Source organism: Micromonas commoda, chromosome 4 (genome assembly GCF_000090985.2).
Source record: "Micromonas commoda chromosome 4, complete sequence".
Classification (NCBI taxonomy): domain Eukaryota; kingdom Viridiplantae; phylum Chlorophyta; class Mamiellophyceae; order Mamiellales; family Mamiellaceae; genus Micromonas; species Micromonas commoda.
Window position 1 is genome coordinate 318,625 of NC_013041.1, and position 26,351 is coordinate 344,975.

The 26,351-nt window shown below is 69.2% G+C and overlaps 13 protein-coding genes across 13 annotated transcripts; 5 read left to right on the top strand and 8 right to left on the bottom strand.

Annotated features, from left to right (window-relative positions):
* Positions 1 to 103: 103 nt before the first annotated feature.
* Positions 104 to 1,456, bottom strand: MICPUN_57628 (predicted protein; the record flags this gene model as incomplete). The annotated part of the gene is made up of 1 exon (XM_002501602.1): positions 104 to 1,456. The coding sequence occupies one exon, from the start codon at positions 1,454 to 1,456 to the stop codon at positions 104 to 106; it is 1,353 nt and encodes a 450-aa protein (XP_002501648.1).
* A 961-nt stretch (positions 1,457 to 2,417) lies between these two features.
* On the top strand, positions 2,418 to 3,282 carry MICPUN_80647 (mitochondrial carrier family; the record flags this gene model as incomplete). The annotated part of the gene is made up of 2 exons (XM_002501226.1): positions 2,418 to 2,749; positions 2,817 to 3,282. Coding segments are annotated over 2 exons (798 nt in total), but the record flags the coding sequence as incomplete, so codon positions are not given.
* A 693-nt stretch (positions 3,283 to 3,975) lies between these two features.
* MICPUN_81078 (predicted protein) lies at positions 3,976 to 4,398 on the top strand (the record flags this gene model as incomplete). The annotated part of the gene is made up of 1 exon (XM_002501227.1): positions 3,976 to 4,398. A coding segment is annotated over one exon (423 nt), but the record flags the coding sequence as incomplete, so codon positions are not given.
* A 348-nt stretch (positions 4,399 to 4,746) lies between these two features.
* Positions 4,747 to 5,626, bottom strand: MICPUN_57630 (predicted protein; the record flags this gene model as incomplete). The annotated part of the gene is made up of 2 exons (XM_002501603.1): positions 4,747 to 5,394; positions 5,612 to 5,626. 2 exons carry the CDS (start codon positions 5,624 to 5,626, stop codon positions 4,747 to 4,749), a joined length of 663 nt encoding a protein of 220 aa, XP_002501649.1.
* A 412-nt stretch (positions 5,627 to 6,038) lies between these two features.
* MICPUN_57631 (predicted protein) lies at positions 6,039 to 8,282 on the top strand (the record flags this gene model as incomplete). The annotated part of the gene is made up of 1 exon (XM_002501228.1): positions 6,039 to 8,282. One exon carries the CDS (start codon positions 6,039 to 6,041, stop codon positions 8,280 to 8,282), a length of 2,244 nt encoding a protein of 747 aa, XP_002501274.1.
* Positions 8,283 to 8,412: 130 nt separating this feature from the next.
* On the bottom strand, positions 8,413 to 9,597 carry MICPUN_57632 (predicted protein; the record flags this gene model as incomplete). The annotated part of the gene is made up of 1 exon (XM_002501604.1): positions 8,413 to 9,597. The coding sequence occupies one exon, from the start codon at positions 9,595 to 9,597 to the stop codon at positions 8,413 to 8,415; it is 1,185 nt and encodes a 394-aa protein (XP_002501650.1).
* Positions 9,598 to 9,731: 134 nt separating this feature from the next.
* On the top strand, positions 9,732 to 11,418 carry MICPUN_57633 (predicted protein; the record flags this gene model as incomplete). Its single annotated transcript, XM_002501229.1, has 2 exons — positions 9,732 to 10,470; positions 10,747 to 11,418. Exons 1-2 carry the CDS (start codon positions 9,763 to 9,765, stop codon positions 11,416 to 11,418), a joined length of 1,380 nt encoding a protein of 459 aa, XP_002501275.1. The 5' UTR covers positions 9,732 to 9,762.
* Positions 11,419 to 11,527: 109 nt separating this feature from the next.
* MICPUN_57634 (major facilitator superfamily) lies at positions 11,528 to 14,035 on the bottom strand (the record flags this gene model as incomplete). The annotated part of the gene is made up of 1 exon (XM_002501605.1): positions 11,528 to 14,035. The coding sequence occupies one exon, from the start codon at positions 14,033 to 14,035 to the stop codon at positions 11,528 to 11,530; it is 2,508 nt and encodes an 835-aa protein (XP_002501651.1).
* Positions 14,036 to 16,085: 2,050 nt separating this feature from the next.
* Positions 16,086 to 17,377, bottom strand: MICPUN_108047 (predicted protein). The gene has a single exon (XM_002501606.1). It carries the CDS (start codon positions 17,372 to 17,374, stop codon positions 16,538 to 16,540), a length of 837 nt encoding a protein of 278 aa, XP_002501652.1. The 5' UTR covers positions 17,375 to 17,377; the 3' UTR covers positions 16,086 to 16,537.
* Positions 17,378 to 18,828: 1,451 nt separating this feature from the next.
* Positions 18,829 to 19,580, bottom strand: MICPUN_108048 (predicted protein). The gene has a single exon (XM_002501607.1). It carries the CDS (start codon positions 19,519 to 19,521, stop codon positions 18,865 to 18,867), a length of 657 nt encoding a protein of 218 aa, XP_002501653.1. The 5' UTR covers positions 19,522 to 19,580; the 3' UTR covers positions 18,829 to 18,864.
* A 164-nt stretch (positions 19,581 to 19,744) lies between these two features.
* MICPUN_57638 (predicted protein) lies at positions 19,745 to 21,403 on the bottom strand (the record flags this gene model as incomplete). Its single annotated transcript, XM_002501608.1, has 1 exon — positions 19,745 to 21,403. One exon carries the CDS (start codon positions 21,401 to 21,403, stop codon positions 19,745 to 19,747), a length of 1,659 nt encoding a protein of 552 aa, XP_002501654.1.
* A 172-nt stretch (positions 21,404 to 21,575) lies between these two features.
* MICPUN_80905 (predicted protein) lies at positions 21,576 to 22,844 on the top strand (the record flags this gene model as incomplete). The annotated part of the gene is made up of 2 exons (XM_002501230.1): positions 21,576 to 22,037; positions 22,245 to 22,844. 2 exons carry the CDS (start codon positions 21,576 to 21,578, stop codon positions 22,842 to 22,844), a joined length of 1,062 nt encoding a protein of 353 aa, XP_002501276.1.
* An 89-nt stretch (positions 22,845 to 22,933) lies between these two features.
* On the bottom strand, positions 22,934 to 26,161 carry MICPUN_57640 (predicted protein; the record flags this gene model as incomplete). Its single annotated transcript, XM_002501609.1, has 1 exon — positions 22,934 to 26,161. One exon carries the CDS (start codon positions 26,159 to 26,161, stop codon positions 22,934 to 22,936), a length of 3,228 nt encoding a protein of 1,075 aa, XP_002501655.1.
* Between the last annotated feature and the right edge of the window lie 190 nt (positions 26,162 to 26,351).

Genomic DNA, 26,351 nt, shown 5'->3' on the forward strand with positions numbered 1-26,351 from the left:
ATCCCGCGATAACATGTACGGTTGTAACAACATCACGTCTCGATATATCTACGCTCGCGATGTACAGATGGTCCGCAGTACGAAGGGTAAAGAAAGGGCCCCATCACAGCCCGAAGACGATCTCCACGATGTTGTTCCACACGCTCCGCCGGGGCTGCAGCGCCACGCCCTCCCTGGACGGCTGGAACCGCGAGGGTCTCGCCCCCGGCGCGCTCATCCCGGCGACGGGCCGCACGATCCTCCTCCCGTCTTGTCCGAGGGTTGATCGATCCCCCGACGATTGCGCGAGCAGCCCGGCGCCGCCGTGCTCCCTCTCGACCACCGCGCGCGCGTCGTCGTCCAGCCGTCGAACGCCCACCATGACGCCGCTCACCTTGGTCCCGTTACGTCGAAGCGCCCTCGCAGCTCCCGCGCTCGTCGCGAAACGCACGTGCACCCAGTTCGGTCCCGACTCGTTTTTATTCGTCGCGCCCGAACTATTCGCGCCCGGGGAACTCGCGAAGGAATCGTGCGTCACCACGTCGCCGTCCCTCTGAAACGCCTCGAGCACCGCCGCGAGTGACCCCGGCGGGAACCCGAACACGGTGACCCACGCCTCGTTCGGTGACCCGTCGGCGTCGTTCATTCCGTAACCGTCTCCGGATGCGCCCGGTTCGTTTCCAAACATGTTCAACCCTCGAACGGGCGACGGCCCGCCGCCCAAAGTTTTGCCCTTGTCCCCCCACGGCGTGCCCACGTGCCCGGAGTCCAACGCGGTGGACTTGCCCCCGGCGCCGGATCGGAGCGACCCGCCCGTGTTGGTCGCGCCGCCGCCGGCTGCGCCGTCGGAGGTTCTCGGCTGATTCTCGCGATTGGAGCCGAAGACTCGTCGACCCGACGCGGGCGTGACGTCGCCCCCGCCAGCTGTGTTTGCTCCGAAGAAGGACCTGCTCACGCCCGCGTGGTGCGAGCCCGGGGTGCCTTGCGCGGGTCCGCCGCCGCCGCCGCCGGTGAAGTATCCCGCGGTGCCCGTGCGTCCCGGCGCGGGTCCTTGCGCTCCCGCGTGCGCTGGGGACGACACGAAATCCCGGCCGTCGCCCCGGCCTCCCAAACCCGCGGATGCGCCGGGGGAGGAGAAGAGCATCGGCGCGAAGGGCTGCTGGTGTCGGCCGATGCCGCTGCCGGGTGCGGCGCGAAGGTCGCCGTAGGAGCCGTGGTCGTGGCCGGAGCCCGCGAGGGTGGCGGATCCGCCGGCGCCGAGGCCGCCGCCCTGGTACCCTCCCCCGCCGGCGAGCAGGGAGCCGCCGTATCGGCCGGCGCTGCCCATCGCGCCCTGACCGCCGGTCATCGGCGTGCCTCCGTATCGATCGCCACCGAGGAGAGATCCGGGCGCGCCGGCGCCTCCGAGCGGGGTGCCCGCGCCGAGGCCGCCGCCCGGCTGGTACGCGCCGAAGCCCCCACCGTACGGGCTCGTCATCCTTCTGAAAAGACTTTTTTTGAACGGTCGCCCTCGGCTTCCGGGTCTCCGTCAGTCGCCGGCAGGCGCTCGCGACCGACGCGAGTGGATCGGCGACGTCGCGGAGGGTGTCGCACCCGCGATGAGCGCGCGCGTTCCCGTGTGCCCGCCCGACCACGACCGCGCCCGCGCAGATCTCACCTTCCCCTTCGCTCAACCACGGCGGTCGGTTGACCCGCGTCGGGCGGACAAAATCGCCAGCGCGCCGAAAACGCGTGACTCATCATTATTCGGACGTTCGCGAGGGCGGCGCGGGGGGTCCCAGAGCGCGCGACGCGGGCGGCGAGCGTCGGAGGCGAGCGTCGGAGGCGCGGCGGAGGAGGCGTAGGATCCGTTCTAGGAGCTCGCGGAAAGCCCGCGGGCGCGTCGGAGGGAGGGAGGACCCAAAGCGCCGGTCGCCCGCCCCACCATCGAAGTTTGTTCGTTGTTTGCGCCCATGAAGGAACAACAGAGGAATAAGTCGCGGGGTGCCGATGTGTCGACGCGACGCCCGGGGAGGAAAGGGTCCGCGACGGTCAAAGTCAGCGCCGCGCACAGGTGAGCACGCGCCCCACGTCGCCCCGCACCCGGCGCCCGAGTCCGCGGGCGCCCATCGACACCCCGCCCATCCAATATCCCCGGCACGGAACGTTCGAAAAACTTCGCCGCTTTTTACTTATCCGCCTCCTTCCCCCGCCCGCCCGCAGCGCCGCGATGGAGGCCCAGGAGCTGAAGGTGAAGCTTCCGAACTGGCTGTCGATGCCGAGTGAGTCACCGCACCCGCGCGCCCCCGCTTTCGCCGCCTCGATCCACGAGCCAACCAGCCCGAAAGCGCGGTTGACCTAGCGCAAACACTTTTCGCCTCTCGTCTTATCCGACACGGCGCGACTTTTCCAACCGCCCCGATCGCCGAGCGCTGACCGAGTCCCCCCACCGCCGTCCGAAACTGTCAGACGCGGGCGTCGCCAGCTGCCTCGCGGTCATCGGCACCAACCCCATGGACCGAGCCAAGACCCTGACCCAGCTCCCGGGTAACAAGTACGGCAAGGACATGGTCGACGCGCTGCGCCTGGTGTGCAAACAGGAGGGATTGCTCCCGGGACTGTACCGCGGGCTGCCCGTCGCCATGATCCGCGAGTCGTCCAAGAACATGTTCCGGATCGGTTTGTTCGCGCCGATACTCAAGGCGATGCACCCCGATAAGGACACCCCCGCGCCCGCGTGGAAGAGGTTCCTCGCGGGCACCATCACCGGCGCGTTGGGCGCGGTGAGCAGGTGAGTTTATTTTTTTATATTTTCGTACCGTATGGGCAATCAGAATGATGTCGTGTTTTGTTCGCAGCAACCCCTTCGACCTGGTCAAGACCCGAATGCAGGTCCCGGCGGCGCTCAGCGAGTACACCGGCATGGGCCAGGCGATGCGAATGATCGTGCGCAGAGAGGGCTTCGGGACGTTCTACAAGGGCGTCGGCGCGTCGGTGACGAGGGACATGCTCGGGAGCTCCGTTAACCTGACGGTGGCGTCGATGGCGTCGGAGGCGCTGGCGGCGAACGGATGGTTCGCGCCCGGGTCGCCGGCGCTGGGCGCCGTGTCCGGTATCTTATCCGCCGCGGCCGCCGTGGCGGTCATGCAGCCCATCGACACGTCCCGCGCGTACGTGTACCTCAAGCCGCACCTGCACAAGGACGTCCTGCACGCCGCCAGGTTCATCGTGCTTCGAGAGGGACCGATGGCGCTGTACCGGGGCTCTCGAGCGCACTTTTTCCGAACCGCGCCGCACTACGCGCTGATGTTCGCGCTCTTGGAGGGCATCACCGGCGTGGAGCGCGCGCTCATCGTCAGACGCAACGCGGAGACGCTGGCGCGCGTGCCCGTGTTCGCGAACCTCAGCGCGACGCAGAGGGACGTGTTGGCGCGAGGCGTCTCCGTGGTTAAGTACGCGAAGGGCGAGGTCATCGTGCGCGAGGGCGACGTCGACGACGACAACGAGATGTTCTTCGTGCTGCGCGGCACCGCGCGGAGCGTGCGGGGCGGCGGCGACGAACTCGACGCGTTCGTCGAGTCCGTCAAAGGCGAGTCCGACGAGAAGGCGGGCGTTACGAAGCCGTTACAAAGCTTCGACAGAAAGCTCAGGCAGAGACCCGGAAGCGCGGCTCGGGTCGACGAAACCGTGTCGGCGTCCGCGGGGACGCGAGCCGCGTCGGTGGAGGCGGACGGTTGGGCGTCGAGCCCTTCCGGCGCTCACTTTGGCGCCGGCGACTACTTTGGCGAGCAGGCGCTGCTGGTGGACGAGCCGAGGGCGGCGTCGGTGGTGGCCACGAGCGCGACGGCGTCGTGCCTCGTGGTGAACCGCGCGGCGTTCGAGCTCGCGACGACGGGCACCGCGTCCGCACGGGGCAACGTCGCGCACTCGAGAAACGCAGCGACGAACGAGATCGAGAGCGGGTGGCGGCGTCAGAGGTTCCGGCGCGAGCTGGCGTCGGTGCCGCTTCTCGCCGAGCTCGACGAGCGGGAGAGGGACACGCTGGCGGCGCGGTGCGCGAGGGTGACGTTTCAGCCCGGGGCGAAGATCATGCGGCAAGGGGACGAGGGGGATAAGTTCTACATCCTCCTGAAGGGCTCCGCGGTGGCGCTGAAGCGCGACGGAAAGGGAAGTGGGGGCGACGCGGCTGGCGGCGGCGACCGCGATAACAGGGTGTATCGCAGTTACGGCCCCGGCGCGCATTTCGGCGAGCTGGCTTTGCTGACGAACAAGCCCAGGTCCGCCACCGTCGTGGCGCAGGAGAAGGTCGTCGCGCTCGTGCTCGACAAGAACGCGCTGGTCGAGCTGCGATCGACGGTGCCGTCGCTCGAGGACCACATCGTGCGCGGCATGCGCCACTACGATCACATCGAGATGTTCACGTCGATGGCGATGGCGTAAAGCGGCGCGCCGCGACCGGAAGAGGTTACAAGATGACCACCAGAAGAAGAGGTTACAAGATGACCACCAGAAGAAGAGGTTACAAGATGACCACCGGAAGAAGAGGTTACAAGATGACCACCAGAGGCGCGCGCGCGCGAGAGGAGAGGTTCACACGCGCGAACTTCCCAACGCACGCGCGCGCGAGTGTTTTGTGAATACGGGCGAAAACGCGAGCTCATTCCCGCCCGCCACGCGGGTGTTCGAGCCACATTTCAATTCGGACAATAAAAGTTGTTTGTTGTTTCAATCGTCGAGAGGCACCTCGTCGACGCGTACGCGCGCATCGCTCGCTCGCGCGGCTCCCCCTCACTGGAGGCTCCGCCGGTACGGATGGTACGCCTCCTCCTTCGGGTCCACGCACGCCGAGAACGACACGAAGTTGACGAACCCGTCGTCGTCGCTGAACCGATCGGCGACGGCGTCCATCGATTCGTCGCCGAGCTCCCTGGCGACGTGCGCCCGCACCACCTGCTTGAACTGCGCCTTGGTGACGTGATTAACGCGCATCGGGGAGTTCTGGTTGGCGCACGCGTCGTTGAAGAACGGCTTCACCTCCACCCGCCGCTTGCGCACGCCCTCCGCGATGGCGTCGAGCAGCGCGTCCACCTCCTCGTCCTTGGCGTCGCCCAGCGAACGCGTGGGTTTCGCGGAGAAGCGCTCGGTGTCGAGCAAGGATGCCGGCGCCGGGTCAACCTCCTGCGTCGGCGCCTTCTCGAGGTTGTACTTGGTGAACACGCCGTTGACGTCCGCGCAGAAGTCCTTGTAGCACACCGGCCTGTCCTCCACGGTGGAGGGGTACGCGTCGCTCAGCTCGCGGTACTGCGCCTGGGTCAGGTTGAAACCCGCGAGCGCGAGCGCGCGGGCGAACTGCGTCGGGGTTATCGAGCCGCATCGCAGGCGGTCGAAGTCGCCGAAGAAGTCCTGGATGCGGATGCGCTGCTTGTACACGCGATCCTTGACCTGGTGAAGGGGCGGGCGGGGACGGGCGGGACGGGAGGGTCAGCGCGCGCGGCGGGGGTCCACCGCGGTCGATCCGGGTGGTGGTCAATTCGATGAGCGGCGTCGCATTTTCCCAAAACGGATTGCGGGGCGACGCGCGCCGCGTCGGCGGTCGAGGCCGGCCGAGACGCGGGGGTTCGCGCGCCGGGGACGTCGTCGAAGATGTACGCACCAGATCGAGCGCCATTTCGCCCGTGAGTCGTCTCGCGTTCGTCGCGCAGTGGCTCGGGAGGGTCGTTCGTCCGGGGGCGGGCGGCACTGATTCACTTCCGAGGGGGTGGAGGCCTGTTCACCCGATATTTCGAGTTGAAATACGAGACTGTCGCACATGAGGACAGTAACGTTTGGCTGCGGTCCTCGAAAGTCATCACCGGCAGCGCTGTGCGTCGTCAACAATAAACACGCTAAAACACACCGGATTTCTTAGGCGATTTCCCTTCGATATCGTGGGATCTCGGTTTGTATATATAACCTAGACCGTTGAGTTTGGGACCGAGTTTGAACTCCGCGCGAACACTTCGCGACCGCCCCGCCTCACCCTCCGCCCGGGCAGACACGCGCGGTCCGCGCGGTCAATCGTCGTCCCACCGCCGGCCGCCATGGATCACGCGTGGTACGCGCGCGACGTCGCCGACCTGCTGCGTTGGCGCCGGGTCGCGACCGCCGTCTGGGGATCTGCGATGTCCATCCTCGCCGCGCTCGCCTACTTGGCGTTCGCGCGGTTCAGGCCGACGCCGTGGGGCGTGGTCGCCGCGACCCTCTCGCCGACGGAGTGGACTAAGCGCGTCGCGCACGCGCTCGCGCTCGCGCTCGCGCAGCTCCCCGCGCACATCACCGCCGTCGCGCTCATGCGTCCGAGCCTCGCGCCCCTGCGCATCGTCGGCGGCGACGACGACGGCGCGGTCGATCCGTACGGGGGCTTCGCCGAGCCCGGGAGCGCCGGGCGGTTCGCGGCCAGTCGCGTCCCGCCGCACCTCTTCCCCGCCGGGTTCGGGCCCTCGCGATGGTGCGCCACCCCGTCCCCGACGAACACCGCAGCCGCCGAGGCGAAGGATGCCATCGCCCATCTCACCGCCTTCGCCGCGCACGTGCTCTCCGGCGCGGCTTCGTGCGTCGCGCTGCGTCGCGGCGCCGTAACATCCTCATCGGAGGGACTCGTGCACGCCGCGAGGTTCGGCGCCGTCCTCGGCGCGCTCGTGGCGGCGCACTTCGCGGGAACGGGCGCGCGTAACTGCGCGTTCCCGGCGGCTGCTCGACCGCGATGGATGCGAGTCAAGCGATGCGCCCCCGCGGCGGCGTGGAGAGGGATTTGGTTTTCGCTCGCCGCCGCGGGTGCGCACGCGGGGTTACGCGTGGCACTCACCCTGAGGGGCGAGATGGCGACGGCGGACGGCGTCGTCTCGCTCGTTCGCGTCGTCTTTGACTTTTGGTTCCGGGAAGTCTCCGACGCGTTCCGGATGGTTCCGTGCGGGTTCGCGTGCGCCGGGGGTTGGCTCGCGGCGCGCGCAGCCGCCAACGTGGTGCTCACCGAGCGGTACAAATTCCTGCCCCAGTCCCTCGCGGACGGGCCGGTGTCGGCGTCCGCGCCGCTGCTCGCGAGCTTAGTCGCGAGCGAGACGCCCTTTGCGCAACACGCGGCGTACCAGGACCTGTGCGCCGTGTGCGAAGACGGCGGCGGCGGTCGCAGGGCGCTGCTGCTCGCGGATAAGAGGGGCGACGCGTACGCGCCCGCGATGGCCGCCGCGCTCGCGCCGGTCATCGCGGTGACGTGCGCGATGCGCGCGGCGCTGGACGCGGCGGAGCGCGCGGACAGGGGCATCGTCGGCGGCGCGTGGAAATCGGGTTCGAACAAATTAGCGACGACGGGGGGCGGGGTCAAGCTGAGAGTCGCGTCGTCGAGGGCGACGGGCGCGGCGGACGCGATGGGCGCGGTGGACGGCGGTAGGTCCGCGCCACCGACGGCCACGGCGCCACCGACGGCCACCAACGACGCGGGCGGCGCGAGCGCGGGCGACCTCGCGGGCGCGGCGGCTTGGAGCATGATCGCGGACGAGTGGGGCGTGTCGCCCTCCGCGCCGCCGCCGCCGGCCGCGTCGCGTGCGTCCCGAGCCCTCGACGACGCGACGCCGGCGACCCAGGGAGCGAGCGGGCCGAAGATGTACGCACCGGATCGAGCGAGCCACTCCTCCGCCCCCACCTCCGGCGCGACGCTCACCGCTCGGCAGCTCCGGCACCAGATGGAGCGGCCCGTCGTCGCGGCGGCGGAGGAATGCGTCGCCGCCATCGCCGCCTACGGAAGACTGGCGTCGTGGGGCGCGCGCGCGGCCGCCGCGCTCGCCGGCGTGGACGCCCGCGGCGACCCCAACGGCGTCGTCGGCGCTCGAGCCCCGACGGCGGCGCAGACTGTTCGCGTCTTGCTCGCGGCGACGCACGCGGCGCGCGAGTGCGAACGCGCCGGCGCGGGGGCGTTCGGCGCGGGGGCGCTCGGTCGCGGCGCGTCGTCGTCGTCGTCGAGTCGGAGGATGTCGCCGCGCGTGCCCCATCTGGCGCCCGCGGCGGGGCCCGCGGCGGCGCTGGCGGATGCGTTTCAGACGGCACTTTTCGGGTTAGTGTCGAGATACGGCGGCGACGAAGTTCGCGCGATGGCGGCGGGCGGGGACCCGGCGGCGGTTGGCGAGTTTGGCGACGCGTCCGGGTTGAACGGCGAGACGCGCGGGGTCGACGCGGTCGGCGGGTTGGCGGGTTTGACGGGCGCGGCGCGGCGGGAGGCGGAGATCGCGCGCGGTCTGCGCGCGCCCGTCGAGCTGGAGAGGACGCTCGAGGCGCTCCTCAAGTGGGAATGAGCGGCGCCGCGCGGGCGCGGGCTAACCTCCGCGTCACACGCGATCTTCACTCGCGCCCGCCTCCTTCGCGCGCTGTGATGAAGCTCGTGAACGCGCCCTTCTTGAATGCGGGTCAAATCTAACGGCGCCGCTAGTCGAGCGCGTACGGATCATCGTCCCCGTCCTCCTCTGATTCAACCTTCTCGACGCGGACGTTCGTGCCGTCCACCTCCACCACGCCATCCCCAAAATCTCCAGCCTCCGTCCCACCCCCGCCGTCCCCGCCCACCCCCGGCCGCCACAGCGTCAGACTCCAGAAACCCATCAGGTGTCGCATCTCCCCTTCGCCCCGCGTCCCGCCGACCATCGCGTGGCTCTTCCCGGGCACCGCGTGAACCGACGCGACGTGACCGGGGTTAACGTCGATCAGAGCGTCCGCGGTCTCTCGCACGGACGAGACCGAGACGACGCGATCGGATTCGCCCGCGGTGAGCGTCACGGGCGTCGGGTCACCGGACGATCCATCGTTACTGGATCCATCGTCACCGGATATGGATCCATCGTGTGTACCGGACGCAACCTTCGACAACATTCGAATTTGCTCGGGGAGCAGCGACGCGCACACCGTCGCGCATCCGCCGAGCCTCCCCTTGCCCTCCGCGTACGCGCGCATCGCGGCGGTGAGGGCGACGGTCCCCCCGTCGGAGAACCCGAAGAGGTGCACGCGCGACCTCGGCCACGTGGGCGTCGGAGCGGCGTCGTCGGCGTCGGCGGCTGTCGACGTCAACGCGTCGATGAGTTTGGCGAGGCGGGTCACGACTCGGTCGAGGCTGTCGACGCGTCGCGTGTCGGTGGGATCCGAGCCGTCGATGGGTTCGAAAGTCTCCTGATCCATGAACGTGAACCACGCGCGGCCGTCGTCCACGAAGGGGATCGGGTGCGGGCCCTGGAGCGCCACGCAGCACGTGCGCGGGAGCGCCATGGATCTCGCGAGCTTGGCGAACGGCGCGGGCACGTCGCCGCGGCCGTGGAGCATGAGCATGAGGTTGTCCGCGTGGCCGTCCGCGCTGGGAACGATGACGTGGCCGTGCGGCCAGTGTCTCGTGAGCGCGCCGTCCAGCGACGACGCGTTCGCCGCCGACGATCGCAGCGTCACGCCGAGCGTCGCGTCCGACGACGACGACGATGACGCCTCCGTCGCGCGTCCAGCCTCCTGCGCGAGGAGCGCGCGTTCGAAGGCGCGGTCGAACCCGAGGCCGTCCTCGGGATCCCCCCGGGGTTCGGGCGGGGTCTCCGCGCGCTTGGGAGGCGCGGCGCCGAGGAAGCCCCTCCGCATCTCGCCACCGCGGGCGACTCCTCCCGGCGCCTGAGAGTGGCCGACGGGGACAACACATCGCGCGACGAGGAGAACTCTCCTGTCTGCTGAGGAACCCGGAATCCCGACCCGCGAGGGTCACAACGAGCGGCGACCGTCGGGCGGCGAAGCAGCGCCATCGCCGCGATGAGTTCCACCGCCAGAGCGTCGCACGCGCTCTGCGCGAGGACGTGCCGATTCCTCTCCGGCCGCACCGCCTCGCGCCCAGGGCTGTCGTCGGCGTCCCAGGCGGCGGCGGCGGCGGAGCGCGCGGGAGGATCGCCCGCCCACCGCGGGCGACGCGGATGGCAGTGGCGCGCCGTCCGCGCCAGGCTCGACGTCGCGGTCCGGCCGGACACCTATCGAGAGGAGCTGGACGTCAAGATCGAGCGCGCGCGCTCGCACTTCGCCGCCGCGCCCGCGCCAGCCCCGACGCCCGAAGTGCCGCACCCTAAACCCCTCGAGGAGATCCACCTGCCCCCGACCGAGGTGCACGAGTCCGCGCGCTCCAACTTCCGCATGCGCGCGGAATTCCGGGTGTGGCACGACGGCGACCGTTCCTACCTCGCCATGTTCGACAGCGACGACCCGAAGACCCCGATCGAGGTGCCGTCGTTCCCGATGGGCTCCGAGAAGATCAACGAGCTCATGCCGGCGTTCATCGAAGAGATCGGCAGGTCCGAGGTGATCCGCCGGAAGCTCTTCCAGGTGAACTTCCTGACCACCATGAAGGGCGACGCGCTCATCAGCATGCTGTACCACAAGCCGGTCAAGACGGACGAGTGGGAACTGGAGGCTGAGAAGATGAGACAGCGACTGGGAGTGTCAATCATCGGCAGAAGCAGAAAACAAAAGGTGAGAGACCCCGTCCCGCCCAGCGCCCGCGTCTTGATCGCCTCGATGCCGACACCCGCGGGAGCTCCGAAGACGAGAAAAATGAATATCACCATAGAATCAATCCGCTGAGCTACGGCCGTGGTGATAGACTTCATGCACCACCAACCGAGGAACACCCGCGGGCTTTTGGGTTTTTTTTTTTGGTTTTTGCCGAAACCACGAGCCGGCGCCCTCCTCTCGCGCGTCCATCCGCTCACGCCGCGTCTCCGCCCGACATCCCGGTCCCGCTCGCAGGTTGTCCTCGGAAACGACTACGTCATGGAGGAGATCGAGGTCGACGGCCGCGTGTTGACGTACAAACAGCTCGAAGGTGGCTTCACGCAGCCCAACGCCGGGATCAGCGCCAAGATGCTGGAGTGGGCGAGATCGGCGGCTGTGTCGGACTCTGCCGACGCCGTCGGCGAGGCAGCCGCGCCCGCGCGCAGGAACGACGACCTCCTGGAGCTGTACTGCGGCAACGGCAACTTCACCATCGCGATGGCGCCCATGTTTCGCGCCGTCCTGGCCACGGAGGTGAGCAAGGTTTCGGTGGCGGCGGCGAAGCTCAACGCCGACGCAAACGGCGCGGGGAACGTTGCCTTCGCCAGGCTCTCCAGCGAGGAGCTCACGCTGGCGCTGGACCAGGGAAAACAATTCGCCCGCCTGGACGACGTACCCCCGCTGGAGTCCTACGACCTGCGGACCGTGCTCGTGGACCCGCCGAGAGCCGGGATGGGCGAGGAGGTGAGCACGTTCGTGTCTCGCTTTGACCGGATAGTGTACATATCGTGCAACCCGGAGACTCTCGCCGCGGACGTGAGGACGCTTCGCGACACGCACGAGGTGGCGCGATTCGCCGCGTTCGACCAGTTTCCGTACACCCCGCACCTCGAGTGCGGCGCGCTGCTCATCGCCAAGGGGAGGTGAGAGAAGGTGGACTGCCGAGGTTGCGAAGGTAATAGCGTGACATTTTCACTAAAAGTAATATCGACCCACCGGCGACTAGCTCGACGCGGCTACGATGCATTCGTGTCGGTTAGCTCATGCTCGACTCCGCGCTCCCGTCGTAGTCGTACCCGAGCAGGCGCTCGTCGAGGGAAGCATCCGACTTTGCGGGCCGGGGAAGCCGCCGGCTCGCCGTTACAGCCGTTACGGGACCGACTCCCGCCGGGCCCCCGTCCAGCGACGCCGGCCGAGCCCGCGACGCCGCGTAGCTCAACGCGAGCACGCCGTAGAGGCACACCGCCGCGCCCAGCACTCCCGCCGCCCCCTCGAACCCCGCGCCCGCGCACGCCAAACCCCCCACCAACGGCCCCAACACCTGTCCGGCGTCCTGGAACACGTTGTACAGCCGAACCGCGCCCTCGGTGACGGCGGCGCCGGGACCCATCGCGTCGGACGCAGCCCGTTTCATCCCCTCGAGCGCGGGCGCGAGAACGTGCGCGTTCGCGACGCCAAAGACGGCGAGCGTCACGAAGAGCGTCACGTCGGAGAGGGCGTCCGCCGCGCCGATTGCCGCGACGGAACATCCGGCGACGAAGACGCCCGCCGCGGTTAGCGTCTCGGCGGAGATCCAATCGCGCTCGCGCTCGACGTCGGCGGCGAGGAGGCCGACCAAGTACCCGCCCGCCACGGCGAACTGTGCCCATCCGTTCTCCATCGCGTCGAACCCCCGGTGGTCCACGAGGTACAGCGAGAGCATCGGCTGGACGAAGCCGAAGGCGACGCACGCGAGGAATAGGGCGCCGCCGACGGCGACGAGTCGAGGAGAGCCGAGGAGTCGGCGCCGCGACGTCACCGCGTTCTCCGTCGAGACTTCCGTCCCGGCGTCCCTCCCGCCGCCGCCGTCGCGTCGTCCGATCGACTCGGCACCCCCATCGGCACCCCCCTCGCCCCGCTCCGCCCTGTCTGCGCTGAGCTCCGCGGCTCGAGCCTCGACGCTCTCGAATTCCTCGTCCAAGAGCGCGTCCAGCCACTCGCGCCTGGTGCCCGCGGCGAGGCACCCGGGGTCCCCCGCCAGCCACACCGCGTTACCCAGCACCAAAAAACCCGTCACCTGGAACGGAAGCCTGAACCCGCCCATGCCGAGGTACGTCGCGCTCCCGTTGGGGTTGTTCCCGCCGAGAGTCGTTCCCGAGCCGGCGGCGGATGCTCCGGTGTTGTTCGAGTCTCCGGATGCTCCGGATGCTCCGGCGTCATACGAGTCTCCGACGATTGATAGCCACGACACCAACGGCCCGGCCGCCGCGAACCCCAACGCCACGAACAACTCGTTCACCTTGAGCGTCCGCTTCAACCGCGCCGGGTCGGATCCCATGCTCCCGTTGATGGCGGCGTACACCGCGAGGTGCGTCGTCGCCACCCCGACGCCCACCAACGCTCTGCACGCGAAGAACATGCACAAGACGTCGGCGGGGTCCGAGAAACCCAGCTCCCCGGCCACCCCGAAGAGCATCCCCGCGGCGCCCTGCAGGAAGAGGCCGACGATCATCAGCGCCGCGCGCCCGCCGTCGGCGTTGGTGAAGCTGTTGAACGCCTTGGTCGCGGCCACGGTGCCCACCGCGAAGGCGCCGAAGATCGCGCCCGTCCACCCGGGCCCGTACCCGAGGTGGTCCACGGCTCGCGGCAGAAGCGGGAGCGGCGCGGCGATGATCAGCGCGCTGGTGAACGACACGCAGTGCAGCAGCGACACCAAGGCGCCCGCGGATTTGACGCTCGGCTGCGGGAAAAAGTCCGACGCCGTCTCGTACGCGTCGTCGTTCATCGGCGAGTCCGTCGCTTCGGCGTCGGAATGTACGGAGTTCACGTCGTCCCCTCCCCGCGCTCTCTTTCCCTTTCCCCTTCCTCCTCCGCCGTGGGACCCGGGTGCCGACTCTTCGTCCCCGTCCCCGTCCCCGTCCCCGTCCCCGTCGTCGGACGCGCCGAGGTACGCCCGCTGCGCCCGCGTCGTCTCCGCCTCCTCCGCGTTAAGCGACCGGCCCGGGGACGTTGTAATCGTCGATCCCGCGCCGAAACCCACGACTCGAGTCTCCGGCGAGTACCCCGCGCGTCCCAAGGACGACCGCCGCTCGAAGGGCGCCGCGCGGGGGTGGCCGGCGACGTGCGGGAGGTTGACGTTGGAGTGATGCGGGGACGTGGGGTTAGACGACGTGGGCGACTGCGAGACGCTCCGGCTGGAGTGCTGCCGGCCGAGGCTCTCGCTGAGCATCCCGCCTCGCGCGGATTGGGCGCGGCCCGGGCGCGGGGGCCGGGCCCTGTGGTGTCCCTCCGCGCTGGACCCGAGGATGCTCAGGCTGTTCCCCACGCTGCCCGCGCGGGCGCCGTCCATGGACGAGAGCGACTGCACGGACCCCGAACGACGCCTCTGGTGGAACGACCCGACGCTGAACCTTCGGCTGAAGTAGTGCGCGGCGGTCTCGCCGTGGTCGCCGTCCTCGGGCTCCTCGGCGCTCTCCGCCATGGACGCCAGCGAGGAGATGGACATGGACCGGGTCGGGGTGGACCCGAACCGGAACGTGGTCTGCGGCGAGCCAACGTACTGCATGTCGACCGCGCGCTACCGACCCGCGCGATGGGCGGAAAAGATTAACCCGCGTTTCCTGCGGTCGGTTCTTCCGATGATGCCCCGAGGGTTACGTCGGGTCGCCGGCGCCCTCGGTCGCCCTCGGTCGCGCGCGAGCTGAGCCGCGCGGACGCGCGGACGCGGATATCGGGGCTACCCGGGAGGCGATGCGAGCCCTCGCGACCTCCGAACCCCGGCGGCGACCGCTCCGCGCGCGACCCCAATGCGCGCGACCCTCCGGAGTTTGGAAGGTCGTCGCTGACTCGACCTGGGGCTCGGCTGTGTCATGCATGTCGGGTCGGCGAAGCGGCGAACGAAAACACGTGCGCCGCGAAGGGTCACAGCCCGCCGCGCGTCTCGGCCCGGGGCCGCGCCGTCCTGTTCGGCGACCGGCGCGGGCTCGAGGAGGCGGACGGAGGGCGGAGGCGGCGCGAGCGCGGGTGGATTTAGGGCGGCGGCGCGACGCGGGAGGCGGCGGCGGGGGCGCGCGCCTCGGGAAACCGTCGGGGAGGTTTCGAGATAACTCCGCCAGCGCGGACGGGGGAGATTTAGCCATGAGGGTCACGCCGACGCTGCGGTTCGCGCGGGCGCTCCGGGACGATACCGAGCCGAGGAGCGCGTACACGGCGACGATATGGTGGCTGTTCGCCTTCGTGGGGCTCGCCAACTGGTTCTTCGTGTTCTGCCTCTTCGTGCAGGTGCCCGTGCTCATCGCGGTCAAAGGGGGCCACGAGGCGGGCGGTCTGCCGGAGGGCATACGGCTGTCGTCGTTCCTCAACGTGTTCCAGCAGCTGGGTAACGGCGTCGCGCTGGTCATGATGTTTTCGCTCCGCGCCTCCGCGATCCCGACCTTCGGAACCCTCCTGCTCCTCGCCGCGGTCGCCGCGAGCGCCACGATGGCCGCCTTGCTCCCGTGCGCCAACAATCTCGCCGTCGACGCCGCGGGGTGCGACAACGGCTTCATCGTGCGACAAATCTGGGGGCACAGGCGAAGCGTCGGGATATGGGCCGCCGCGTTCGTCTCCGGCGTCATCGGCAGCAGCGGTAACCTCATCGTGGTGCCCTACATGTCCAGGTTTCGCAGCGGCTACACCTCCGCGTACTTCGCCGGCACCGGTCTCAGCGGCATCTTCGCATCCGCGCTCGCGGCGGCGCAGGTGTGGGACGCCAGCGACGCGTCGCCCAACTTCGGACCCGACACGTTCTGCGCGGTGGTGTCCGCCAGTTGCAGCGCCAGTCTGGTGGCGTGGCTGGCGATCGTCAAGATGGATTACGATTTCGACGCCGCAGAGGCGGCGCTGTGCTCGGCGGGGGCGACCGGGCACGGGCACACGCCGCACGCCGGGAACACTCGGCACGGACACGCCCGGGCGGGCGGGGGCAGCCCGGCAGGGACGGGAACCGCGACGCCGACGCGTGGGAGCAGCGGCCGGTCGCTGGAACGGCTGAGCGGGATGGCGACGCCCGGGTGGACGCCGCCGCAGTCGCCGGCGCGGGGCGCGATGCACGGAACCTCAACCATGCCTCGGCGGTCGAGCGCGAGCGTCGGCAGCGGCGGGGACCCGGAGTCGCTGGAGCGGCCACTCCTGACGCCGCCGCACTCGCCGCCGCATCCCACGCGGCGGCAGCTGCACTCGCTGTACACGGCGCGACCGCCGAGGGACTACGACGGGGAGGAGGATTTGAACGACGATTTGAACGGCGCCGAGGAAGGGGGACGGCCTGGCATCGGCGGCGGCGGCGGCGGCGGCGGCGGCGGCGCGAGGCGGCCGAGCCACCGCGGGGCATCGATGCTCAGGCGCGTGGCGCCGGTCATGGCGGTGAGCTGCGCGGCGGGCGTCGCCAACTACGGCCTGTGCGTGCCGGCGTACGCCTTCGCCGCGGAGCTCTTGGCCGAGTCGTCGGGATACCCGAACTTACCGACGATGGTCAACGTGGTGTATTACGTCGCGACCCCCGTCGGGTTCGGGATGGCCGGTGTGATACCCGGCCGCGCGGCGTACCCGATCGCGTGCGTGGCGTGGGTGCTCGCTATAGGCTTCGTGCTGTGGACGGGGGTGTCGGCGAGGAGCGGGGGCGGCGGCGGAGGCGGCGGGGACGGGTACGCGAGGATGGACGCCGCCGCGGGGGTTGGATCGGGGCTCGGTCTCCTGACGGGCGGCGCGGCGGGTGACGGCGGCGGCGGCGGCGGCGGGGGGGACGGGAGCGGGAGCGGGGTGGACGATCCGATGGATGCGTTGAAGGCGAGGGGGTTGCTCGTCGCCGTCACGGTGTTTGCGCTGTGCAATCCGTACACCATCTCCGAGGGGTTCAGGTGGTGCCAGAGTCTGCACATGGGAGAGAGGCCGGCTCGGTGGGTCGCGCTGGCGCTTCAGGGCGGCTCCGCGGTCGGCGCGATCGTCGCTTTCCTGCTCTTCTGATCCGCGCGAATTAGGCCTTGACTTTACATCGAGTATTAAAACTTTGCTGAGATCGATACACATCTCACTCTTCCTCCGAATCGGACCTGAACCCCGAGTGTCGCCGCTGCCGCCCGTTCTCCGCGCTTCCCGCCAGCGCCGACCTCGTCCCCGACCCCGACCCCGCGTCCACGCCCGCGCGTTCGCCGCGGCCGGCCATCCACGACCCCACCGGCGCAAAAGACGCGGGCGAGACTCCCATCGCCCCCGAGCCCACGCTGGCGTAAATCTCCCACTTGTCCCGCACGGACCCGACGGACGAGACGTGCGAGCCGATGCGGTGCATCCTGTTGATGGACATGTGCGACGCGCTCCTCGGGACGGCGACGTTGATGCCCGCCTCGGGATCGCGATCGTCCCCGGACAGGAGGGGCTCCTCCGCCTCTGAGTATTTCTCAGCCTCGTCGAAGTCGTCCCCGTCGCGCGAGCTCGGCGCGCTTCTGGACATGTAATACACGGGCGCGACGAGCAAAAACACGGGGACGCACCCGAGGAACACGTCCGCCGCGCGCCAACGCGACGCGAGGTCCATGTCATCCGGGAACGGCCACCGACCGCCCTCCTCCACGACGCCGATGAACGGCGACATCGAGAGTTGGATCGTCCCGGCCAGCGTGGACGCGACGCCGCTGATCCTGCCGAAAGCGCCGTAGCCAAACACGGAGGCGCAGTAGCTGAAGAAGGTGCTGAACACCAGCTGCCTGACGAGCGGGAATATCACGAACAGCGCGCAGAACGCGTAGGTGTTGGGCACGAGGAGCAGTCCTCCGTACACCATGGAGAGGCTGGTGACGAAGAAAAACGCAAACATCGGCCTCTTGAGAATCGCGCCCGCGGCTCCGACGGCCGTCAGTATCGCCATCGGCACGAAACCCATGGGAAGGACGATGCTGAACGCGTCGGACAGCGTCTTGGCCGTCTTGGCCGGGAAGAACGCCTCCATCTGAGGCCCGAGCGTCGCGAGGACGAAACCCTGCCTGAAGATGTGGACGCACATGAAACTGGCAGCCATCCAGAACGCTCCCGATCTCAGCTGCGCGCGGATGCCCAGGTGCGCCAGAGGCGCGGCGGGAGGCGCCGCCCCGCCCGACCCGCCCACCTGCGGCGCCCTGTGAGGCCTGTCTGGCCAGAAGAGCACGGCGGTGATCGCCACGAAGAGTCCGCACGCGCTGAACGCCAGGAACATGGCTCGAAGGTTGAAGATCTCCTTGGACCCGGAAAAGTAAGCCACGCTCATGAGCTCGAACACGCCGGTGGAGAGCTCGAAGCACGTCACGAGCTGCGACATCGCCGTACCCTTGCCCGCGGCGCCGTACAGCTCCGTGAACTGGAACGTGGGCATCTGCACGAACGGACCGGCGACGCCGAGGAGGAAATAGCCGGAGGCCATCTGGGGAAGGCTCTCGCGGTCGCCGAGCGCCATCAGCGCGCTCCCGGCGAGGACCATGACGCCGCCGAGGACAGCCGTGAACCTTGGGCCGGCGTGGTCCAGGACGAAACCCAGAGGCATCTTGCAAAGCGCGTTGGCGGCGATGCCGAGGGTGCTGATCCACGACATCGCGCGCGCCCGGCCAATCTCGGTGGCGCCCGCGAAGAGGCCGGCGTCGAGGAGCACCGGTCGGAGCGCGGTCCATCCGTACGCGGTTCCCGAGCAGAGGATGACGTGGAGAGACGCAAGGGAGAACAACGCGGCGCGCTGCGCGTTCGTCGTGGGCGCCATGGCGTCGCACCGGACTCGTCGCGTCGAAAAGGTCGCTGAGGTCGAAAGGTCGGATTTGACGTCAGCGAACAACGCCGCAAATGGCTGGGGGAAGGAACTTTCCGGGCGGATCGGTGGCGTCGGGTCGGGCGCTGCGGAGGTACGCACCGGTGGGTTCGGGACGCGCGCGGCGCCGACTCCGGTGTGCGAGGCGCGCGTGACCTGCGAGGACGGGTCGCGCGCTGTTATGAGCGCAGCCGAGGGGGCGCGGCGGCGGCGCGTCAGTTATCGGGCTTACCGAACCCACGTGTTAAAAATGGCGAAAAGGAGACCGTTTCGTGAGAAAGAGAAACGCTCCGCGATGGGACATGCAGATTTTTCTCGCGATCCCTTCTCTGGCTGGTGGAACGGAAGCACCGAAACCTCGGCGGTTTTCAGGCACGAGGAGCCGTGCTAATCCGAGCCGGTGCGAGCATTCAGACGTACGCGCGCGATATTCAGAGGTGGCGACGCCGCCGTCTCGTCTCCGTTCGCCGTCGAGCTCAAACGCCGAGGGGACGTCGAGTCGCTTCGAGACGCCGCCTTCGTCAGCCAAAAGGCCCTCCGTCAGCCAAAAGGAACAAACTCGGCGGTCGGTTTCAAACACAGTAGGTCTAATGATGGTACGGCTCCCCCTTGAGTATGGTCCACGCCCTGTAAATCTGCTCGAGCAGCACCAACCTCGCCACCTGGTGGTTCATCACCATCGAGCTCAGCCTGATGGTCCGATCCGCGCGCTCCCTCACCGCGGCGCCGTGCCCAAACGGACCGCCGACGGCGAACACCAATCCTCCGTAGCCGCCGTCGCCAGCCTCCGCGACGAGCTCCGCCAGCGCCTCCGAGGTGAGGTCCTTCCCCCTCTCGTCCATGAGCACGACGAGGTCCCGCGAGTCTATGTGTTTCATCACGCGCTCGCCCTCGCCCTCCATCTGCGCCTTCGGATCCTTCGCGTTTTTCGGGTTCGTCTTGACGGTTATCTCGTCGAACGGGGCGTATCGGCCGATGCGACCGCTCCACTCCCCGCACGCGTTGTCCATGTCCTTGCCCCCGCCCTTGCTGACCAGTATGACCCTGATGGGCACGGCGCGAACGGCGCGGGCGTTCGCCTTGCGACGCTCGATGTCCACGTTGTTCCCGCCCGTCGCCATCGACCGCGTCGGCACCCGGACCCACGGCGTGAGCCCGCGGGGTTGCGCACGGGCCGGCGACGAGTGCGACGAGCGCGCGGGTCCGCGACGGGCGCGGGGATCGACGAGGAACCCGCGGCGCATCGCGGCGCATCCCGCGCGGATTCTCGCGACCGAGACCGTCGTATTGCACAGCCGAAGCGCGCGCATCTCGGAGTGACGTCCACGTTTGCCCTAATAATAAACCACTCGCACGAAGTATGTCTAGTCACCTTCCTCCGTTTCATAGACTAAGTCTTCATCAACTCGCCAGAGCTACCTACGACACCTCCTAAAGATGCACTCGATGCGCGACGCACCCCGTCGATCACGCCTCCTCCAAACCCTCGAACCTGAGCGCAATCCCTCGCGCGAACCACCACGCCCCACACGCGCTAACCGCCAGCGCCGCCGCAAACGTCGCGAGCGCCTTCGTGAATCCCGCGACTTCGATCAAAACGGCGAGGCCCACCATCCCGACCGCCCCGCCCGCGAGCTTCTGCGCGAACCCCTGCGCCCCCAAGCCCACCCCGAACATCCCGCCGTGCCGGTCCTCCACGAGCTGGCTCATCGCGGGAAGCGCCGCGACTTTGACGGCGCCGACGCCCAGCCCGTGCGCGCATCCCGCGGCGAACACCAGCCGCCTGTCGACGCCGCCGGGAGCTCCCTCGCCCGCAACCTCCCCGAGCGCCGCGAGCGCCGCCGTCGCGCCCGCCGCGAGCGCGAGCCCCGCGGCGAACGTCCCCGGCACGGACACGACGCGAAGGTACGCCGTCGCGGAGAGCTGCACGGCGACGTCCGGGAGCTCCCGGAGCGCCAGGAACATCGCGCATCCCGACGCGTCGAAAGACATCACCCCGGACAGGAGCATCATGACCGCGCCGGCGACGGAGTACTCCGCGGCGCCCATGGCGGCGCTCACGGCGATGACGCACCGCGTCTCGGGGTCCCTCAGCATCGAGACGCACGTCGACGCCCACGACGATTCCGTCGGCGTCGAGCGAGGCGAAAGGTCCCGGGACGAAGCCGCCGCGAGGGAGAGCCCCGCAGCCTTCTTCTTCGCCTCGTTGGAGACGATGCCCCCCTCCCCGCCCTCCCCGCCGTCCCCGGGTGCCGACCTTTCATCCCCGGGTGCCGACCTTTCATCACCATCGCCGTCTTCTTCCTCCGAGAGGACGTTCAAACACGGCGCCCTCGGCGGGAGGTCGCCCCCCGCCGCCATCCACGGCGTCAACACCAAAATCGTCGCAGCGCAAAACACGACGAATCCCGTCGCGGACAACGCGATGAACACCCCGGGTACCCCAAGCGTGGGCACGAGCAGCGAAATCGCGAACGGCGCCGCGACGCTGACGACGGACCACACCGCGGCTTGACGCCCGAACGCCTGCGCGGACGCCGCGGGGGTAAACGCGACCGCGTTGCCGCTCGCGGTGGACAGCTCATGCGTGGCTTTCCACGCGCCGGCGAGAAGTCTCGCGCGCACGAGGCCGCGGGAGACGGCGGTGAAGTCCACGGCGGCGTACCCCGACGCCACGAGCGGGCAGAGCGCGGCGGCGAGCGCGGTGACGACGGGGAAGCCGAGGAGTTCCACGCCGACGCCGACGACGGGCGCGGCGAGCACGTACCCTCCGTGCGCCATGACGTGCACTAAGGAGACGAACGTCGGGGAGTTGGCGCCCGCGTGGGAACCCTGCGCGGACCACGGCAGGGACGGATCGACCTTCACCGCGGGGTCGCGGTGGAACAGCCCGGCGGAGAGGGTCGCGACGCACGCGCTGACGACGACGGCCGCCTGCATCTCCATCAGGCAGTTGGCGACGGAGACGGACTCCCTGGTGCCGCCGAAGAAGGAGGCGAATCCCCCGAGCGCCCCGCCGCGCTGCCGTCGCAGGCGCCACCACGACGGCCAGCCTCCTCCGCCGGAGGAGGAGGATGGCCCGGGCGGATCCGCGTCGCCGTCCAGAGCCCCGTACTCCCGCCGCATCGTCCACGCTCCGCGCCGTGGGAAATGGGGTGTTATGAAAACCGCCTCTCGGACGAGACGAGCTTGACGAATCTAACGAACTTTACAAGCACGCGACGACGAAGCCGCGCGGGCCATTCCGACGTCCCCGGCGGACGCATCACCGAACGACGAGAGGACGCGTGCGGTCGACATGCCGCCGAAGAAGAAGCGCGAGGTGGAGGAGGGCGGCGTCGCCGACCTCCCCGCGGCGGACGAAGCCGGAGACGGCACCCGAGATTCAAACGACGACGCGATCGAGGCGACGACGCCCGCGAAGAAGAAGCCCGCGAAGAAGAAGCCCAAGGTTGAGCTCCCGGACGTCATCCCCCAGTCCGACGCGCCCCGCGCCGAACCCCCGGGCTCGACCCCGCCGGGCGCTAAGCGTTTCAAGGCCATCTCCTGGAACGTCGCCGGTCTCAGAGCTCTGCTCGACAAGAACTCGCACACGCTCAGGCGCATCGCCGACGTCGAGAGCCCCGACGTCATCTGCGTCCAGGAGCACAAGCTGCAGGACGTGCACGTGAACGACGCGGTGAGAAGGCTGGGGGAGATACTGCCCGAGTATCGCACGGTCAAGTTCGCGGTGTCCACGGCCAAGAAGGGATACAGCGGCGTCGCCATCCTCGCGAGGGCGCCAATCGCATCCGCACCCTCGGACCGCGAGCCCGACAAGCCGCCCGCGGCTCGGCAGGGAACCCTCCTCGGCTTCGTCAAGAAAGCGCCGGCGTCGGTGGTGGCGGCGGACGAAACGACAGCCGCGACAGCCGCAAAACGACAGCAGCCCCACCCCGTGCCCGCCCACCCCGGTCACGCGGGCGAGCTGCTAAGTGTCGTGGAGGGCATGGGCGACTTTCGTTGCGGGTACACGGACGAAGGGAGGGTGCTGACCCTGGAGTTCGACGCGTTCACCATGGTGTTCACGTACGTGCCCAACAGCGGACAGAAACTCGAACGGCTGGAGTACAGGCTTAAGAAATGGGACGTCGACTTCAGGGCGTACCTGGCACACCTCGACGGGGAGACGAGGGGAAAGCCGGTCATCGTCGGCGGCGACCTCAACGTCGGGCACCTCGACGAAGACATCTACAACGTCGACGCGCCGCACACGAAGAAGCAGTGCGGCCTAACCCCGGAGGAGCGTTCGAGCTGGACGCGAACGCTGGAGTCGGTAAAGTTGGTGGACACGTTCCGGGCGTTTCACCCGAACGCGCGCGGGTGGTACTCGTACTGGAGCGGCCGCGCGGGGAACAAGCCGAGGAACCGGGGGTTGCGACTGGATTACTTCGCGGCGAGCGAGCGCATCATGTCATCGGGACGTGATGGGGGCGGGGTTCGGGTGGTGGACTCGTTCGTGCTGGACAAGCTGGTGGCGGAGGCGTCGGACCACGCGCCGGTGGGGATCACCCTGGCGCTGGATTAACCCATCGAGACGAATGAGCTAATGAGACGTGAAACGTCCAACCTACGCTCGAGAGAATTACCTTCGAGAAATGTCACCGGTACAAGTAATCACTTCCGCCCCTTTTCCCACCTTCGGCCGGCGCGCGTCAGCTTCCCGTCCTTGCGCGAGTAGACCAGGGGTTCCTCCATGTCCCCTTCCGCCAGTTTGTCGACGTCGTCGTCGTCTTCCACGTCGACGCCGATCTCCGCGACCAGCGGCTTCCGCGGCGGCGGTCCCTTGTACGCCGACGAGCTCGTCGGCATTTTCTCGTCCTCGTCGTCCTTCTCCCAGGGCATCGGCTCCCGCGGCGGCGGCGCGGGCGCTTCGACGGCGAACCCGAACCGCCTGAGGAGCGCATCCGACGCGTCCCTGTCCCCGCCCATCCCTTGGCCGAACCCGCCGCACCGTCGCAGCGTCAGCTCCGTGTGCGCGTTGGGCTTCAGTCCCTCGTTTTCCAAAGCCTGCGCGATTGAAGACGCGTTTTGTGAAAAGACCCCCGCCGCCCACGCGCACCGAAGCAGCGCGTTGTACGTGTCCACGCCAACCTCCCCACCGCCGTTCACGTGCGTCTCGAACCGCCTGATCGCCTCGTCGTAGTCGCGCAGGTGCGCGCACGCGAGTAGGACGCAGTTGAGCGTCACGCGCGTGTGCGCCATGCCGAGCGACGTCATCTCGTCCGCCAGTTGTAACGCCGCCTTGGGCCCAGTCTCGACGCGTCCGTCTGACGCGTCGCGAACGTCGTGCGGCCCGTCGTTCCCCTCGTCCCCGGTCGATCCGTCGCGGCGCCAGTGGAACGGGTCCTGCGCGAGCGCGTGGAGCGCCTGGGTGTACATGTACACGTCCGGCGGCACACCCGCCGGCGGCGATCGAACAAACGCCATCATCTCGTCAAACTCCCGCAGCCGCCCCATCGTCTGCACCAGCGCGGTGGCGCACTGCGGGGTAAACGCCACGCCGCTGGCGTCCATGTCGGCGCGAAATTCGCGGAGCGCGGCTCTGGCGCGGGCGAGCTCGGGGGAAGCGGCGTGAACGTGCTGGCGGCGGGAGAGAGAGGAGGAGGACGGGGGGAACCGATGAGCGTCAACCGACGCCGGCGTGAGCCGAATGGGTTCGCCGTCGCTTCGCAGGTCCTCGAAGACGCCGCGGACGGACGACAGACCCTCGCGCGCCGCCGCCGCCGCCGCCGCCGCCGCCTCGCGCACCCCGATCGCCCTCCCCAAGGTTCCGCGAAGGTCACCGCCCGGAATCGATCCCCCGACCCCGGGATCGACGAGGAGCGCTCCCGCGAGCTTGGCGTGCGACTCGGCGGCTCTCGCGCCGAGGTGGTGCCGCCTGGCGCCGTCCTCGTCCTCGTCCACCCACGCGCCCCCCTCGCCGTCGCCGCCCCACTCCCACTCCTCGTCCCAGTCCTCCTCGTCCCGCAGGGCGACCGCCACCTGCCGCGTGCGCCTGGCGCACGCGGTGAACAGGTGGAGGAAGGTGATGTCGTCGGCGGCGACGCTCGATTTTTTCATCGACGCGCGAACCTTTGACGCCGCGTCGAGATCGCTCGCCGCCGCGCACGCCTGCAAGAGGGCGTTAAACGCCCACGTGTCCAGCTCGATGCCCCGGACCTTCATCCCCGCGAGGGCGTCGCCCGCCGCGGCGACGTCGCCCACCTTGGCGTACGCGGCGAGCAGCGCCATGAACGAGTGAAGGTCGGGCCGGACCCCGGACTCGAGCATGTCGCGCATCATCTCCTCGACGCGGATGACGGCGTCCTGAAGCTCCTCCGCGTGCGTGTACCCGATCCCGGCGCCGTTCCCGGCCACGTGCCCGGCAGGAATCGAACCGCCGACGCTAAAACCGCCGCCAGCGTTCCCCCCCGCATCCTCCGCCGGGTCCCACGCCAGGCTCCGATCCGCCGCCTCCGACCGAAGCAACGCGTTGAACATGTGCGAATCGGGAGCCACCCCCGCCAGCTGTGCTCGCTCCATCAGGTCGCGAATCGCGTCCGAGTCGCCGCACGCCGCGTACGCGTTGCACAGCGTCGTCGTCGCGTCCCTGACGTCCCTCGGGTGCGTCACAGCGTGCGTGCCGCTCGCGTCACCGTTCACGGCCGTGTCCGTCGCCGGCTCCGGCGTCGTCCGAGCGTAGAGCTCGTCGAGAGCGATGGCCGCCGCGGCTCTGGATATCCACGCCGCGCGCCGCGTCTCCCTCGAGTTCCTCCCCCCAGCCCGCCCTCCACCGTCCCCCCCGACCCCCACCGCCCTCCCGCCGCGACGGACGTCCCTCGGCTTGAGCAAATACGTCGCTATCCTCGCGTGCGCCTCGACCCTTCGACAGAAGAGCCTCGGGGATCGCTTCGAAATCGGGTGGAGGTACTCAAACCCGGCGTCGCGTCGCTCCCACGCCGTTTCGACCCCTTCCGACCACCCCACCTTGCTCTCCATCAGCATGTGCGCCTCGAGCGTGCCCTCGGTCGGGTCCACCCCCATCGAACGCATGACGCGCCAGCACTCGTTAAACACGTTCGCGTCGGCGACTTTGCCGGCGCCGACGAGGATCGCGTCGAAGAGTCTCGCGCCCGCGTTACCCTCCGCGTGCGCCAGGTACTCGTTCCCCTCGCTCTCCGCCAGCATCTGGAGCCACTCCCACGCGCGGTCCAGCTGGCCGCCGCGGTTGTGCGCGACGATGATCTTGCGGTGCGTGTGGTGCGTCGGCGGGTACCCCAGCGATAGCATCGCTTCCAGGGTGTCGACGGCCGCCTCCGGGTTGCCCTCCGCGGCGGCGACGGAGAGGAGGATCTCGAACGCGCCCGGACCCTGCGAGTCGGGGTACCGCTCGCAGAGCTCGGCGAAGTGTTTCATGACGGCCGGGACGTCCCCGGCGTCGCGAGCGGCGCGCATCGCGTCGGTGAAGTGCTTGCGCGGAAGGATGGAGGAGACCGGGTTGTGCGTGCCGTCGCTCGACGACGTCGGTGACGCCGCGAATCCCCGGCGAGCGTCGAGGCGCGCCGCGGGAGCGCCGCGGGAGGGATCCACCGGCGGCGGCGGCGGTCGGCGGATGCACGCGACGCGAGACCCGGCAGACCCGGCCGTCGCCGTCGTCGTCGTCGGCGGCGGCGGCGCGGGCGCTCGCCGATTCGTCGCAACGCTCGTCGACGGGGCGACGGACGCGATGGACGCGATGGACCACGATGGACCGCCCGCGGGTACGCGTCTCCACGCGCCGCCCCACCGCGCTCGGGCCGATCGCGCCTCCGTCGTCGCGGCGTCGATCCACCCGACGGGTATCCGGCGCAGGCGTCGCCACATCGCCTCCACACCGCGCGCCCCCCCGATTCGCGCCCGTTCGTGTGATGCGCTCCAGCTCTCTGCGAAACCTAACTGTCGCCCGATTCCGGAACTCGGGTCACTGCGGCGGTGCGAGGGCGGTGGGCCACCATGGAGGCGGCGGCGTTCAAGCGGCTCTACCCGCACGAGTACTACGCCAAGTTCATCTCCG

Excerpts from the sequence above, each read along its gene's own strand:
- MICPUN_108047 (XM_002501606.1), bottom strand. The coding sequence starts at position 17,374 with ATGGCGATACTGACGGCCGTCGGAGCCGCGGGCGCGATTCTCAAGAGG.
- MICPUN_108048 (XM_002501607.1), bottom strand. The coding sequence starts at position 19,521 with ATGCGCCGCGGGTTCCTCGTCGATCCCCGCGCCCGTCGCGGACCCGCG.